The sequence below is a fragment of the Corvus moneduloides genome, chromosome 2, assembly GCF_009650955.1.
Source record: "Corvus moneduloides isolate bCorMon1 chromosome 2, bCorMon1.pri, whole genome shotgun sequence".
Classification (NCBI taxonomy): domain Eukaryota; kingdom Metazoa; phylum Chordata; class Aves; order Passeriformes; family Corvidae; genus Corvus; species Corvus moneduloides.
In genome coordinates, this window is record NC_045477.1 from 82,642,026 (window position 1) to 82,657,590 (window position 15,565).

Genomic DNA, 15,565 nt, shown 5'->3' on the forward strand with positions numbered 1-15,565 from the left:
AACTTGAAAATAATAAATTATTCTTTCAAGGGTAGTATTGCCTGAGAGTGAAATTTTCATTATGTGCCTGTAATTCTGGACTTAAGTTCTGTAGATTTCTTGGGAGGTTTATGCTAGCCTCAAGGAGTGTGTATGTCTAAAATAATTTTCTATTTTTAGGTGTGTTTTTCTTTTTTACTATTTTAGTACTGGTCCATTTTGGTGCCACTTTATAAAGTACATTCCTAATTTTGAACAGGAAAAAATACCAATGTATGAATGTATAAAACCTGCCTAGGTGAAAAGCATTATATTTAGAATGGATAACTGTATGCACAAGACCTCATTGCAAACTGTATTACTACATGACTGGATATATAACTAATAGTAGTAACACAATTTAGCTAATAATAGTTGAACTGGTGCATAAAATTAGTTTCAGAATTAATGATCATATGATCTGAGGAAGCTTTCTTCTAGGAGCTGAGCCAGCAATAGTGTTACTTGCACTCCCTGAGTTCAACCAAACCCTATGAAATACTGCAGATCTAGCCACAGCAACATGCAATGAGCTGACTGCATGGTATCTAGCCAACAGAATGTGGAATAAGCACATATGTTGTTTCCTTCTCAGATTTTATCTGCCTTTGCTTTTAGCAAAGAAACTCAGTAGCTTGAGAAGTTATTAATCTTTTAGTGTATATATGTAAATTTGTGGGAACCTTAAACTTGACCTCTGCTATTCGCTCACTGGAATCAAAATTGGTTTTTTGGTTATATATTTCTGTAGACTTGCTCCACTGCAAGAACCAAATTAGACAAGTGTATTTCTGTAGGTCAATTTGTCTCCAAAAGCAATTGACCCCTGAGTCTTGAGGTATCTTCTTTCTGCAAAACTTAGCCCTAGAGCCATTTAAGCAACAAATATGGATGAATCAAGTAATTCCAGCTGTGCTTTATTAATTTTCAGCCAATCTAATTTTTCTTCATAGTTGGTTTCATTCTTCTAAATTTGCTCAACCAAATACAATCTTTGTGAACATTTTATTTCTTTGAAGGTTTCATTTATGCACCTTTGGCTTGATCCTGTGGTCTGGCCACAATCTAGCAAAGCACTTAAGCATAGAAACAGGAAATAAATAATTTTAAAATGTCTTGGTTTGAAATATATTTATGTAAATTATAGTCTAGACATTCATATTGTTACATATCTTTTGCATGTTTAAAAATAAGTAATTAAGCATGCTTCTGTATTTTCACTCCTCTGCTAAAGGCTCAGTGAGAATTAGAGCAAAGCAGAGCACCAACTCTGCTACAGAGTTATGAAGGGCCTTTGAGTTTAAAACCCATGTTTTCTAGGACAATTTCTAGAGTACGGGACCTAAGAGCTTGAGGAGAAGTATATGCCCTGGTCACAGTCTGTCTAGGGCGTACCAGGGCACAACAAGGATGTGTGGCAGCCCCCCTCCTCCTGCTTTTGTTTCCTGTGTGAGGAAGCCCATCTGCGTGCGGCAGATGGGAGCTGCGGAGTGCCTGGCCAGGTCCCCAGATGAGAGTGGGACCAGAACCCTGGGGTATACTGCAGGTCCTGTGGCTGCAGCATAAGGGCTCTGAAATCTTTGTGCTGCTTTGGCTTACTGTGAAATCCGTAGGATGTCGTACAAAATGATGAAGTGATGAAAACTTGGGATCGTTTGAGGAAGAGATTTCTGAGATAGTCTCCAGGGATGGGGGTGTGGGCAAACCCCATGGCATTTCTTGTAGTGCTCAGATTTCATCATCGGATTTTTTTTGTGGCTGTTTTTAGTAGTTCCTCTGCTAACCCCAGTTTCTCAGCATTTTCTCTGCTTTTGACTAGATTCTACCTCTCATTTGGTGAGGCTGAATTTAACACATCCTGAAGTGTAGGATTTTGCTCACCAAACAAATTACATTTTTTTGTACCGAAATACTTCACCAAAATGGTTTCCCATACTTGTTTCAAAGATGTTAATGATTTAGAATTTAACTTACAGCTAACTATTATGAATTTGGACTTTGCTGAAAATCAAAGAACTACAGAAATATAGTTACAATACACCTTCCTCAGATTTGAAGGCATTGGGTTTTATTTAGTTGCAAATGTATATTTAAAATACTTATATATATAAAACAGGATTTGAATATGATATAACCTTTTAGACAATATTTAGAATAAAAATAAATGAAGAAATGAGGGTTTCAATGATTCCTGTGAAGAGTTGAGTGGAAAAGGGGATGTTGATTTTTAGCTGTGGAAAAGAAAAATAAAAACTCCAGTGGAAACTGGAAGGGAAAGTGGTGCCTCAGTATGGTGTCCTGGAAAGTAATGACAGTTGGAAGAAAGACAACAGGCATATTTTGGGTCAATGAGGGCATTTTTACTCCTCTGTCATATCCTCATGACATACAAGTAAGCTAGTTTTCAGTGAGCGCTGTGCCTGTAGAAGTAAGTTGTCTATGACCTCTTCTGTCTCCCAGTTCATATGGGCTGGGGAGCAGGTGGAAGGAAAGAAGGCATAAGGTGTCTTTTTCAATAGAGTTTGAACATCTTTTATTCTTCCTGGGAACTAGAATCTAAGGGGACCTTAAGATAAATCAAGGAATCCATGAAGTCCAGCAGATGGACTTGAACCTAACTGCAGCTCTGTCCTTCCTACAGTCAGGTTGCAAGTAGGTTCCTTCTGCTGGGACACTGCACAGGAAGATCAGGTATCTGCAGAGTGAGCAGGTTGCTCCAGGGAAAAATGCATGTAGGAGGAGATCCTCAAACCAACAACTACTTGTGTTTGGGCAAGTTCTCAAAAACCACCCCACTGACCATTCAGATTTGAGGGTGCTCTATGGCAATGCTACATGGACAAATTTTACAACTGCTTAGTGCTGTTGAATGCTGTACCTTCATCGATCCCATCATCAAACACTCAACTCATCCTTAAGCACCTTTTACTTGCAGATAGTTCCCTGTAGCAAAAGGATGCTGAGCCAGAACCATAGAATGGTTTGATTTATTTGTCACCATCTTTGCCAATACTTTTGTACCCCTTAGTTCTGTCATATGCACCCAGCCTTTTCACTGCCAAGCTGTCGGGCCCACAGCTCTGCTATCTTGCTGTTGTGAAACCTTCTAGCCTTTAAAGGTAGTGTAAGCATTCTGCCTGGACACTGGAAAACTTTTCGTGGCTTTTGGCACCTTCAGCAAAGCATTTTTACAATGGCATTGGTGATACCTTCTTTTTTATTTCCTGGCTTTCAGAGAATTAGTCTCTGATGAACTGTAGCTCTGTAGGATGTAGACAGAACTCAACTGGACAAGGCCCTGAGCAGTTCAATATCACTTTGACATTAGCCTTGCTTTGAACAGGGAATATGACTACCTGATTTCCAGAGGTCCCTTCCAGCCTAACTGTTCTGTGTCTGTTGGGCATCCCAAACTCTACAGTAAAAAGGTCTTTATCAGTCACAGCAAGGTGTAATTAAGAGAATAATGGAGTTGCTAAACAAGAACATGATCCTGTAAAGCTGAAATCATCAGTCTCAAGCTTCAAGTGTTTTTGTGAATGAAATAGATGAAGATTTATCAGGGGAGCTTTCTCTACTTAGTGTTAAAGGGAATTTGGTGATGGCATCACTTATTTTTTCATTTAATTTATTTATTGCATCAACAATTGCAGCAGGAGTAGTATATTCTGCATCCTGGGGTATGACAAATGTAAGTGCTTCTCTGATACAATGTTTCTTTAGATTATTATTTTGGTCTATAATAACAAAAAATGAGAATGCTGTAGGTTATGAAGTCTTTGTTCCAGGGAAATGTCTGACAGGAGAACAAAGCCTATGCCCAAGTATTCATTTCCTACAACTCTTTAGAGAGTTTTTAAATATGTGTGATTTTTTTACTTTTTTAAGAAAAATTACCTTTTTTCATTTTGCTGTTTTGAGATCTCAGATGTAATCTGTGATAATGATATGATACATTATATAGGTTTTCAATCTAAAGTACCATTACCTCAGAACACTCATTTTCTTAACCTCTGAAAATTATTTTGGGGAGGTTTAGTGAGCAGTGTTCATGACTGCTTGACAGTCCATTTTTTAGTGCTGTCAATTACTGCACATACTCTGCTGTTGTCCTTTAACCAAGATTTCAAAATTATTCTTGCTAAGTTGTCTCCAGGAGAGGGACTCAGAACGATCTGCAAACAGACAGAACCTTAGTTATCCTATACCCACATAGCTGTACTTTTGGGTAGAGAAAAGCCTGTGTGAGCCCCAGCACTGAATTCCTGATGGCCCACATTGATTAACCTGTAGCTCACTCCCTGTTTTATTTTCAGCATGTTCCAGTTATGGCTAACCTGGCCAAATCTGGTACAAATTTCTGGTCCATTGGTCAAATGGAGAATATGTGAAGGGAAGGGGAAAATTAAAGGAAATAAAAGCTCATGAAATTACAGCAGCAGAACTGAAAGCACACACCATTACCTTTACCAATTCTTTCATGAAAATGAATATATTTTCTTTTTTTCATTCAGGAAGGAAATGAGTGATCAACTGATATGTTCAATCAATCCCTCTGAAATGGGATTTGTTTTATCCTGTTTTACTCAAGATGTTAATAAAATAATATTAGTTGTCATGGTATCTTATGCCATGTTTTTTTCATCTTGGAGCTATAAATTTTCAAGATAAACAATATTCAGGATGAATAACTAGAAGGACTCTGTATGTGTCCAAAGACCAAAGCATTGCATTGAGTCACTGACAGACATTTTAGTTTTATGATATCTAAACCCTGAAAGATGAGAAATGGTTCTCTTGACCATGGTAACACATGCAGAGAGCAAAGGGGAAGGAAGAGGAGGGGCATGAGAGTGAGAAAGGACTAAGGATCCTGTAAAGGATTTGTCTCAGGGCAGTCACAGACATTATCAGATCTAGAATCACATGGCAGCATTTTGACTGCATAATTCCCCCCTTCTAGTAGCAAGACACATCATGGCATACCAAAACAAGGGGAAAGCTTGCAGAAGTTCTAGTCATTTTGTGATTCAATGTAGTAACAGCAAAAATTTAGAAGTTCACAGAGAAGACTAAACTCCTAATTATTGTATCGTTGTAAATTCTGGGCTGAAGTACATGTCCTTTAGACTAATTCTTTACTAACACCAAATAAACAGTATTTCCTGTGGATGTTTTCTTTAGGTTGTTGTTTGTGGGGTGCTTTTTGTGGGTTTTGTTGTTGTTTTTCTTGTTGTTTGTTTTGTTTATTTTTTGTTAGTTTTAAAGCCTGTCATCTACTTCATTGTAACACCTGCCTACCTCAGGATTAACGGAACACATGTACATACTTAGAAGGCACTCTCTGTATATGTAATAGCATACCTACAGTGGTTTTAATATTTAAAAAGCTTTGCAAAAAGAAGTAACAAGTAACAGTCACATTGGATATCACATAAAGAAATATTGGGAAGGATCTGTGTTTCTATTTTTCTGTTTATGGGAGGACAGAAATTCCCAAGTCATCTACTGCAATTGAATCCCAGGCATTAAGAGAACTTTTAAAAGTGATATGGTGCCTCAGCCTCTTAGAAACTGCACCTGCACAATTATCTGTGTGGATTGACGCCCTGTAAGCCACTCACCCTGTATTTAACATCTCCATTTGTACTGTTTAAGAACAGATTCCATCTAGTCCCTGGAAAGGGACTGAGGTAGCTTGCAACAGGTGCCAGGAAATGCCAATATTTCAACTTTTTGGCAGGATTCCTTTTAATGGGAAAGACTGCTTCAGTACAGTGCCACTAACATCAGTCTTAGATATCTTTCACAAGTCAAAATGCTTCACACACAGCAGGACATGATCATCTCTCTCCCTACTTGGGTGACTGCTGCCCTTGTAAGAACCTGGAAAATGTGGACATGCCTTGAGGAAGAACAACTCACTGGGTCTTCATTTGCTATAAAGTGTGAACTGAAACTAATAATGGCTAAGGGTAGAGCAGTGCACAAAATCAGGCTAACTTCCCATCTGCAGCTTAGTGCTCTAAGGGGAGAGAATGATGGCACCACCAGTGTAGAATGTTAAATTGTGAAAAAGTAGGGTGACTGCCGAAGTGGAAAGGCTTGTGAGGCTGAACAAGTCTGAACATACAGTGCAATGTAGACAGTCTCCAGCATGCAATCTTGGTCACATTGCTAGTCTGTGATTACATCCCTTGACTGGGATTTTGCATGGTGGAAAGGCAGTGCTGAGATGAAGTTCTCCTTTCTAGAAGGAGAGGGATAAGGAGACTGATAACATCAAATCAATCACCCCTTTTTGAGGAGAGGATGACTTAAAGGTTTCACAGCTACTTCTGCAGCTTTTTCCTCCTTTCTGACCCAACTGTGGAACTCTAAAGGTAGGAGTGACTTAGGTGGAAGATGGAGCTTTCCAGATGTCCAAGCACCCTCATGGACACAAAATCTCATGAATTCAGATTAGACTAGCAGATGAATCTGTTCTAACGTTACAAGGTAAAATACTGTGTGGGTTTTTTCCCTGACTTCCCTATTGTGGGAATGATTTGTTTTATAATTAAACCCATCTGGGGATGATTCTGGCCTGTGTTTTGCTAGATGAAATTTTAAAGAGTTTTTAAGTATTGGCCAAAAAGTGGATAGCATCCTCCATTTGAAATTCCTGGCATAAGATGTTCAGAATTTGTTAGTGAGCAGTTGAAATGAATCAATAGGGGCTGGGCTGCAAGAAATTCTGCATCCTGAAAAACAGCACCATGCTTGGAAACTACCAGTGTTTCACTCAAAATTTTATTTATAGCCTATCCATAAATTTTCTGGGCTTGTAATTTTGTTTTTGGTTTGGTAGTTTGCTACATGTTGTCCAACTGGTAATATAGTCATGCCATAGCTTGAAAAAATTGAAAAAATGTTGGCTGAGTGACAATCTGTGCATTTTCTGTAAGAAAATGGTGTTTCTGTAAGAAATGGTGTCCAGCTTTTATTTTTAGCAAATAAAGCCAGTATATAGTAGTTCAAGATAAATGTGCTTGAGAAGTGTGTGTACCTATTTACTTACCTGATTGCCTTTGCCGGCTCACATTAATTCTCACCTTGGGGGATATCATTACTTTTTCATTTGTAAGCAAAGGAAAAAAAAATTGCTTTTGATCTGTTGGAGTTTCTTTGGTTTTGTATCATTCCTTCTCTGAAGCTGCTCCCTTCCAGTAGCTTGGAGAGTTTTAGAGACCAGAAGACTTGTGGGAAATATTCTAAGATCTTGTTGTTGTCTAATAATGTCTATGTCAGTTAAGAATGCTTTTCATTAATATATATTTTATGTTTTCTTGAGCTGCTTTATCCTTCTTCATGTAAAGGTTGTTATCATTTTTATCTGCGAGTGCTCATCCATTGCAGGCTTAATGCAAAGCTGATTGTAACCCTATTGCATCTTACAATGAATACATCATTGATACCCAACTAACTGGAAATAATTTTCTATGGCAAAGCAGAAGAATTTAAAGTCAGATCACACTAACCTCTTGTAATTTACTGGGATTTACAGATTAAAATGATTATTTGTGAAATGACTGTGGTATAGCATACACAAGATAGAGGAGGAGAATCAAACACGTTTTGTATGATTGTATGGACTTTTCTATTTTTACATGTGTGCATAAGCATTTTGTTTGTATATACATAGCATATGCAGTATAACATACTGTAACCTGTGTGTGTAAAAATACATATAATATTTATGTAACACTCATACTCATTTGACAGCTTTGAGACTGCAGATGGATTTTTTGAAGTTGTGATTTTTTTTCAGATTTGTTTTAGCTTGTTACTTTCTCATAAGGAAAGAAAAATATACTTTTAACTCATAGGATACTAATTAAGTTAGTCTGAAGCTTTGTCCACTGAATCAACCAGAAAAGCATTGGTTATATCTAAGATTGCATAATTTATGTCAACAGTGTAATTTTACTGTATTGGCAGGTAAACACATGGGTATGTTTTGTCTTTGAACAAATGATAAATTTCCCTTGCCTTTTTGGTGTAAACCTCCTAGCAAATAATTTGTGATTTATTGGGAAAGCAATGGCAATGCATATAATTAGCTATTCTCTATTGTTACCTCTATTTGATTACTTTCCTGCTATCACATGCAATATGAAACCATCTATTATGAGGTATAGAATATGTAAATATCTAACTTTACAAGAGAAACTGGAGACTGGTCCTTTTTCTAAAGAGGTGGGAAATAAAAGAATAATTGTTAACCATGTCCTTTCATTTTCTTGAAAACATCAATTACGTTTACAAATCCCAGAAACACAAGCCTGCCAGTGGAACAGAAGTAACTCTTTTCAGAAAAATCTAATCACATCTAATAGCTGAAATTTATTTGCAACTGTAATTTGAAACATTAATTATGATAATGTTCTGACTTCTTTTGTAACACAGTTCTCAAAAGCCTGGCAGTTCTCTTTCTGGTCGTGCTGTAACATATGTTTTGTGACTTGGAGAATTTCTCTACCTTTCTTTCTTCTTTTTGTTTTTTTTTTTACATACACCCATGAGGGAAATTTCTTTTTCTCCTCTCTTTCTTACCTATTTTCGTCACCTTCCCCATTGCTCCCCCTTTCCTGGATGTTAATTTAAGAGATGGATTTTAGTGCTTATACTGACTTTAAATGTGTTCGACACTGAATGAATGCTTTATATTTTGGACACAGCAAACAGTAGCAGTGAGGAATTGCTATACTGTGATACCAGGGTGCTCCAGCAGTGTCAGAGCAGGAAAAATGCTGCTGCTGCTATCTTTGTCTTGTCTTGAGGTGGAGGCTTTAGAAGGTGCCTTCTTTAAATACATATTTATTTGGCTTTATTAAAGTGGTTATTAAATTATTTTTGAAAGAACTTAGTTTTTGCTATGCTAGCTTATTTGGCTGTGAGTAAAGAAAATCTGTGTGAGGAAATACTTTAATGATTTGCTTTTCAGTTGAGAAAAGTAAGTCAAATTGTCAAGATACCTGGCTTTACTCTGAAAGCCTTTAAAGAAAGTGACAAAAGGGCTCTATTTTTCGTTTTGTTTTGTTTTTTAAGTTGTGTTTTTCTGTGTGACAGGGAGATTAGCCAAAAAAATGGAATTTTTATTAGGACATGAAAAGGTCTCTAATGACCCTTGAAAGCAGACAAAAGGGTAGCACAATAAGTGACAGAACTCTAACGAGGGTGGAGGGCATTCCAGAAAAAAAAGAAATTAAATCCTTTAATTTTTTTCAGCTTGCCATTTTCTGACAGCTTATCAAGTGGTTGGGACTTGTTTGTTTTGGCATGCGGTTCATTCATTGTAGGCAGCCGGTACTTTGTTCTTCTTTGTGGTTTCCAAAACCTGATTGTGTTTATCCTAGACTGTGGGAAAAGTGTATATTCCTGTTTCCTTTATAAAAGTAAACGTCAGGTTTTGTATGAAATTTTATTTCCCATATTTTCCATTCCATTAATCATTATTGTTGAAATATGTCAGGCTCTGGCACATCACCCTTTGTTTTCATATGATTGTACAGATTGCAATGTCAGTGTGTGACCTGTTAAGTCAAAAAATAAGCATGTTTGGGCTGTAGTAATTATTACTTCATAAAGTGTAGCCGAGGAACATGCACCATTAGTGAAAAGGGACCAGGATTTAATTTATTGCTATTAAAATTGTTTTGGAGGATATCTAGCTATTGTTGGTGTAGCACTTTCTCATTTGGTCTAGAGAAGACAAGGCTTAGGGGAGCCATGATAAGGGCTCTTCATATACCTGTAGGTAGCTGTAGAAAGGAAGGGAATAATCTGTGTTTCCTGTGTGTAATGAAAAAGAGGAGAATTAATATGTGTAATAAAGTTGAAGTAAGGGTTATTTTAATCAAATACTAGGAAAAAACTTCCTAATTGTAAAGATGCAGAACACTGGGATAAATTGCTTGGGGAGACTGTGAAATTTTTGCAATTGTAAGATTTTGAGAATGAGTTAGAAACACATTATTTGGGAGTGACACTGGTGTGCTTTGATTGTGTTAGGAGTCTTAGGCTAGAAGATCTCTCAAGATTATTTGCAGCCTCATTCTTAGGATTTTTTGTCTTTAAAATGCTGAAGATTTCTGTGCAGTTCTTTGCAATAATACTCATCTTCTCAGATCTGTGCTTTAGTACTTTTATGTACACTTGGCATTGTGTAAAATCAGGGCGGTGTTCAATGACTCGGGACCGATGTGGGCCATAGTTTAAACAGTAGGAATTAAATGTGAGAAAAAACTTTTTACATTGAAGGAGAAAACAATTCACAGGAAGAAAGAATTCTTGATATGTTTTGCATATTTAAGTTATGTTTAATACTGTGTGAAACCAGTAATGTATTTTCTCTTACATTGTCTTGCGGCTTACTGACAATGTAGTATTTGAAGACTGTTTAATAACTTCAATCAACTCCTGAACCACAGTAGGTGACCAGACATTTCATAAGGTCATTTTTTTTTCTGTTCTCAAAGCAGCATCATTGGAGGTTTGCATTTTAAAAAGAGATTAAAATGTCTCTCATTAGGAGAGAATGAAGATAATATTTAATGTGAGTAACAGGAATACAGAATCACAGAGATGGCAGAAGCCTCATTATTCATGACATTCGAGCACAAGGTTGCTCTGTGTTGTACTTGGCCATATTTGCCTTCATTGTCCTTCAAAAATAAATTTTATTGAGTTGACTGAACTAAAACCAAAATCTGAGATGAAGTATAATTTAGACTTCCAGTACTTCTGTTGAAGGAATTTATTTTATCTGTTTTATGTATAGATTTATGTATTCAATTGTTTTTGATTACTTTACAGTGATGTGACAAAGCAAATGGAATGGTTACAAATTTTGAGTTGCTTTAATCAATTCTTACATTTGTGTTTTTCAGCGGATTTCTCGGAATGCCTCTGGAGAGACAAGCATTCAGTTTCTAGGCACAGTGGTAAGCATGTAATAACTGTATTGCAAAGAATTAAGTTGGTAGAAGAATATAATGTAAACAGAAAGTAGGTAAATTACACTTTTACACTAAAGTGTAAAATGTACACTTTAGTACATTTACACTTGTAGATATGGGGGTCAGTATTATGTATAAATATTCTGAGTGTAACAGGTGAATGTAGGCCAACTGAAGCCAACTTCCAAGGCACAGTACCTGTGTTCTACCTTTCTGTTGATTCAAGTCTGCATCTATTTCATTTAGAAGGGATTTTAAGGTAGCTAGCTGGTTGTAGAGTTGTAAGCTTATTGCAATATACTGAGGTTTGATACACATCAGGATCAATCCCACTCTTCTTCACCACATCAGCTTTCTGATCTCTGTTGCTTCACTGTATTACATACCCCTATATCCCAGAGTGGGTCAGTAACTGTCTTAGGAAAAGACTATTTAGTAATGCAAAGTGTTCTGTTCTTTTCTCATTCTAACCAGATTTGGTAGCTTTGTAGTTCTCTCAGATTTTGTTTGCTGGATAGAAGTATGCCTAAAATCCTAATCAGATTTTATACCATTAGACAGAATTTACTGAATAAAATTATCCTTTGGAGCAGTCATGTATAATATACAAGTTTTGTGTTTGGTTATGGATGCTTATAAACATACATGTGATTGAAGCAACTTCCAGTTCTGTGATTTGCATGATTAAAATGCAGTCATTGAATTTTTTGAAGTTCCATATGTGTCTAAAAATAGTTCTGAAAATGAAATAAAATTGAAGGATCCGCTAAAGTAAGTTGTCCTGCTTGCTGCCCACAGATTTCACTGTAGTGATGTTAGCAGTGAAAAGCCTAAGAATGAAACATTCCATGTAGAATTTAGTCCTAACATCTTTGTGCACTATTTGTTTTGGACACAAGTGGATTAGGATTGCATATGATCATGCTTTCATTCTACTTACTTGTGATTAGTTCTGCTACAAGTCCTATGAAGCCGTTGTTTGCAAGGTCTAACACGCTAAGGGTAAACTTAACAAGAATACCTTGCATTTATGTTTTTTCCTTACATGTTTGTTTTTAGAAATGAAAAGTACCCTTCATATTTTTTACTTCTATAGATACATCTCTGTGTACACGTATTTATTTATTTGTCTTAGTTACAAGCAGAGTAGCAGTAACCTAAAGACATAAAAATGAAGTTTTGTTCTGCACTATTGTATTTATGATGGTGCTTCTGCTCTGGAGTTGCAACCTGTGTATGTGAGATTGCTGCTAGGTGGTTGATTGGGTAGTCTTTGTGTGAGAAAATAATTACTCCAAGTAGGTAAGATATAAACACAAATGCAGCTTGATAATCTGACTAGATTTTAATTGATTTCTCTGTAAGGGGGTGCTGTAGCAGGGAAAATTCTGATTGTGTATTTTGTGACATAAAATGTTAAACCTGCTGTTCAAATTAGATATGAAAATATTTTGTATTCATTTGTTAGAAGTTGCCCAAAGTCTCACTTACAGACCGGGAAGAGATTATAAAAGATGGTGATGAAACAGCTACTGGATTGTAATATATGTTAGATCTTACTGACTAACTCGTGTGTTTATTGAATCCTAGTTATTTGGGGAAATCAAGTATGTGATTACAACTAAAATTCTCAGGAGGACTGAAGAGAAAAGCCTTTAGTACGCTCTCTGAAATTTTTTTATTTAATATAAATTATGCACATCTTGCTGATCAAACCCAGAGAGAGAACTTCAGCAATCAGGGTAGAGAAACAGTAATGAAGTCTGCTTCCCAGGGTTTGCTCCAATAACAGTTTTCTCGTAGAATCCAAGGCAAAGTGTGTACCTGTGCTCAGTCCTCCAGCCTGCTGTCCTCCTTTCCCCTAAATCCTGCTGTTTCATTTGTCCTTTGCTCATTTAACATCCTTGTACTCTTCTGATTTAAGCTTAATATATTCAGTTTAGGTAGTGGGGGGGAATATACAATGATATCCACTACAGATTGCTGCACATATAGATACACAGTCTGTAGTGTGTACATGTGCACCTACACAAATGTAAATGTTCAAACAAAGAAAATGTTACCTTAATGAAGGCCCTAGAAATACATTCACCATTACGTATCTCTTATTAAACCCTTGCTAACTGCAGTTGACTTAGGAAGTGTTTGAAGGGAATATTTAGCAGCAAAAGAGTCTTGATTGCTCATTATTATTATAACGTATTGTTATCAACATAATAAACAGCTTGCAAAGTTACTTCTCCGCTCCTTTTTTTTAGTAGAAAACATAAAGAATAACTCTGAACATTCTGTGTTCATTTTGGTCAGGGCAAATGTTGATGGCACTCCAGTGGTACCAGCCAGCACGATGCTCTGGAGTGTACAGACCACTGACCTGTCCAGCAGAGTGTATTTTTAGAATGAGCTTGTAAGGAGCACAGCTTGCCTGGCTTGTCAGGAAGGCATCAGCTTCAATAAATGGCTTCACTTGATTTTTTGACATCGGGTAGTAGAAACAACTCTGCTGCTGGATTTTGACAAAACACAAGTCCCTGCTTCAGGAAGGCAGCTGACACTCTGAGGGGAAGTGAAAGCTGTGCTTCTCTATTAGAAATATCCTGGCTGTTCCAGTTAGGTGGAGGACAGAGAAGACTGTATTGCAGATGAAAGACAACAGTATAATATGAATTTTGCTTCATAACATATGGTAAACATCTGGACAGTAAGATGAGTGTTTCTGTTAGTGTAGCAGCATATTTCTGTTGTTTTAGAGGAGAAAAGGAAAAATCATGTTGCTTTCTCCAGTGATATCTTAGCTTTGAGTGCCTACTGTTAGCATCACTTGGGGGTCTGCATGGATTAGTAATAATGTTTTTGTTTGTTTCTGATCATGAGTAGGAATTAATTGCTACTTGAGCATGTCTCTTCACTCCAAACTGTAGTGGCATTAGATAGCTTATTTTCTCCAAGTCGTTTTTTTTGATAGAAGGTTGTGAGTCTCAGATATGATAGGGACTTAGCTTTTGGAAGATATATGAGGATGTTTCTGCCTGAGGAGCAAGCAACTTGTAGCTGTAAGAAATAGTTATTGAATTGGAAATTGCACTGGTTTGGTTTAATTTTCTTGTGAGGATAGCATTTTGAGTCCTCATTAAATTATTCCAGAGGAGGTCCTGGGTTATGGCTGTAATGGAGATTTTACATGAGTTTTTACTCATTTGTCCCCTCTGATGAATATCACTAGACGTGGTGTACTGATGGAGTCCTGCTATTTTGCCACTTCACGCTAGATTTATTCAGATAGTGTATTTATTAATAGCATTACCATAACAACAAGTAATCTGGTTGTGCTATATATTGTACAAAGAAAAAGGAAACAAGCTAGTACGTGATTCAGATTAATGTCCAAAACTGTGCCCAAAAGCAAGAGTGCAGGAAATAAGGGAGCAGTAATTTATGGGCTGTCTCCTGTGTGTAGGCAGCTCACAGAAGTAGGTTTGTCAAAAACGTAGAATCACAGAATTGTTTAGATTGTAAAAAGACCTCCAAGATGATCAGTTCCAACCGTTAACCCAGCATTGTCAAATCCACCACTAAACCATGTCCCCAGGTGCCTCATCTACGTGTCTTTTAAATACCTTCAGAGACAGTGGCTGCACCACTTTCCTGGGCAGCCTGTTCAATGTTTGACAGCCTTTTCCATGAAGAAATTTTTCCAAATATCCAATCTAAACATCCCCTGGTGCAGCTTGAGGGAGTTTCCTCTCATCAGTCATTACCTGAGAGAAGAGACCAATCCCCACTTGGCTACAACCTCCTTTAAAGCATTTGTAGAGAGTGAGAAAGTCTGAGCCTCCTTTTGTCCAGGCTAAACAAGCCCAGCTCCTTCAGCTGCTCCTCACAGGACTTGCTCTCTAGATGTAAAGATCATATGAAATAAATTCATAAAATCTATAGAAAAACACTAAGATCTATGTGCAGAGCTTCTGCTTCAGCCTCTGCAATTAAAAAAACTGGATGTTTGAGTGCTCAGAGGACCAAAGTCCACCCTTCATTCCTGTCTTTCTAATTACCCTCCAGTTTCTGTTGTGTCTTTTGTCTTTTCATTCCACCTTCTGTTCTCTTACGTGAGAAGAATGTTTTTGGCTGGCCCACTGCTGGCCCCAGTCATTTGTTGGTTATTCAGGCCTCTCAGCTGGACTTCAACAATGAAATACGTCTGGGCAGGCAGCCTTTAACGCTAAGAAAGCTGCAAGTATATAGAGAACTGCAGATTATTGTGCAAGCATTAAACGTATTCTAGACTGTGTGTGGAATTTGAAATAAAGAAGTTGTGTATGTCCAGGTAATGAGCAGCCTGGCTCCATCACGTCTGTAATGTCATTGTCAGCTTTGGGCTGCAGGCCATGCTTGACAGCGATGCTCTGCTGACCCAGTGGATCACTTTCCTCAAAAGAGATGGTCCCTACCCTCTGCTCATAATTTATGCTGTTTCTTTGATCTTCTCTAACATCACAGCAGAAATATAAACAATTATTTTTTTTCCTCTGAGGAATGATGAAAGAAGA

At 37.2% G+C, this 15,565-nt stretch overlaps 1 protein-coding gene across 1 annotated transcript in view; it reads left to right on the forward strand.

The window, feature by feature from the left end:
- Positions 1–15,565, forward strand: part of PCCA (propionyl-CoA carboxylase subunit alpha) — a 273,796-nt gene that overhangs the window by 204,802 nt on the left and 53,429 nt on the right. Inside the window, exon 21 of the mRNA XM_032100130.1 lies at positions 10,950–11,003. Coding sequence (XP_031956021.1) covers positions 10,950–11,003 — 54 coding nt within the window. The remainder of the gene's footprint in view (positions 1–10,949; positions 11,004–15,565) is intronic.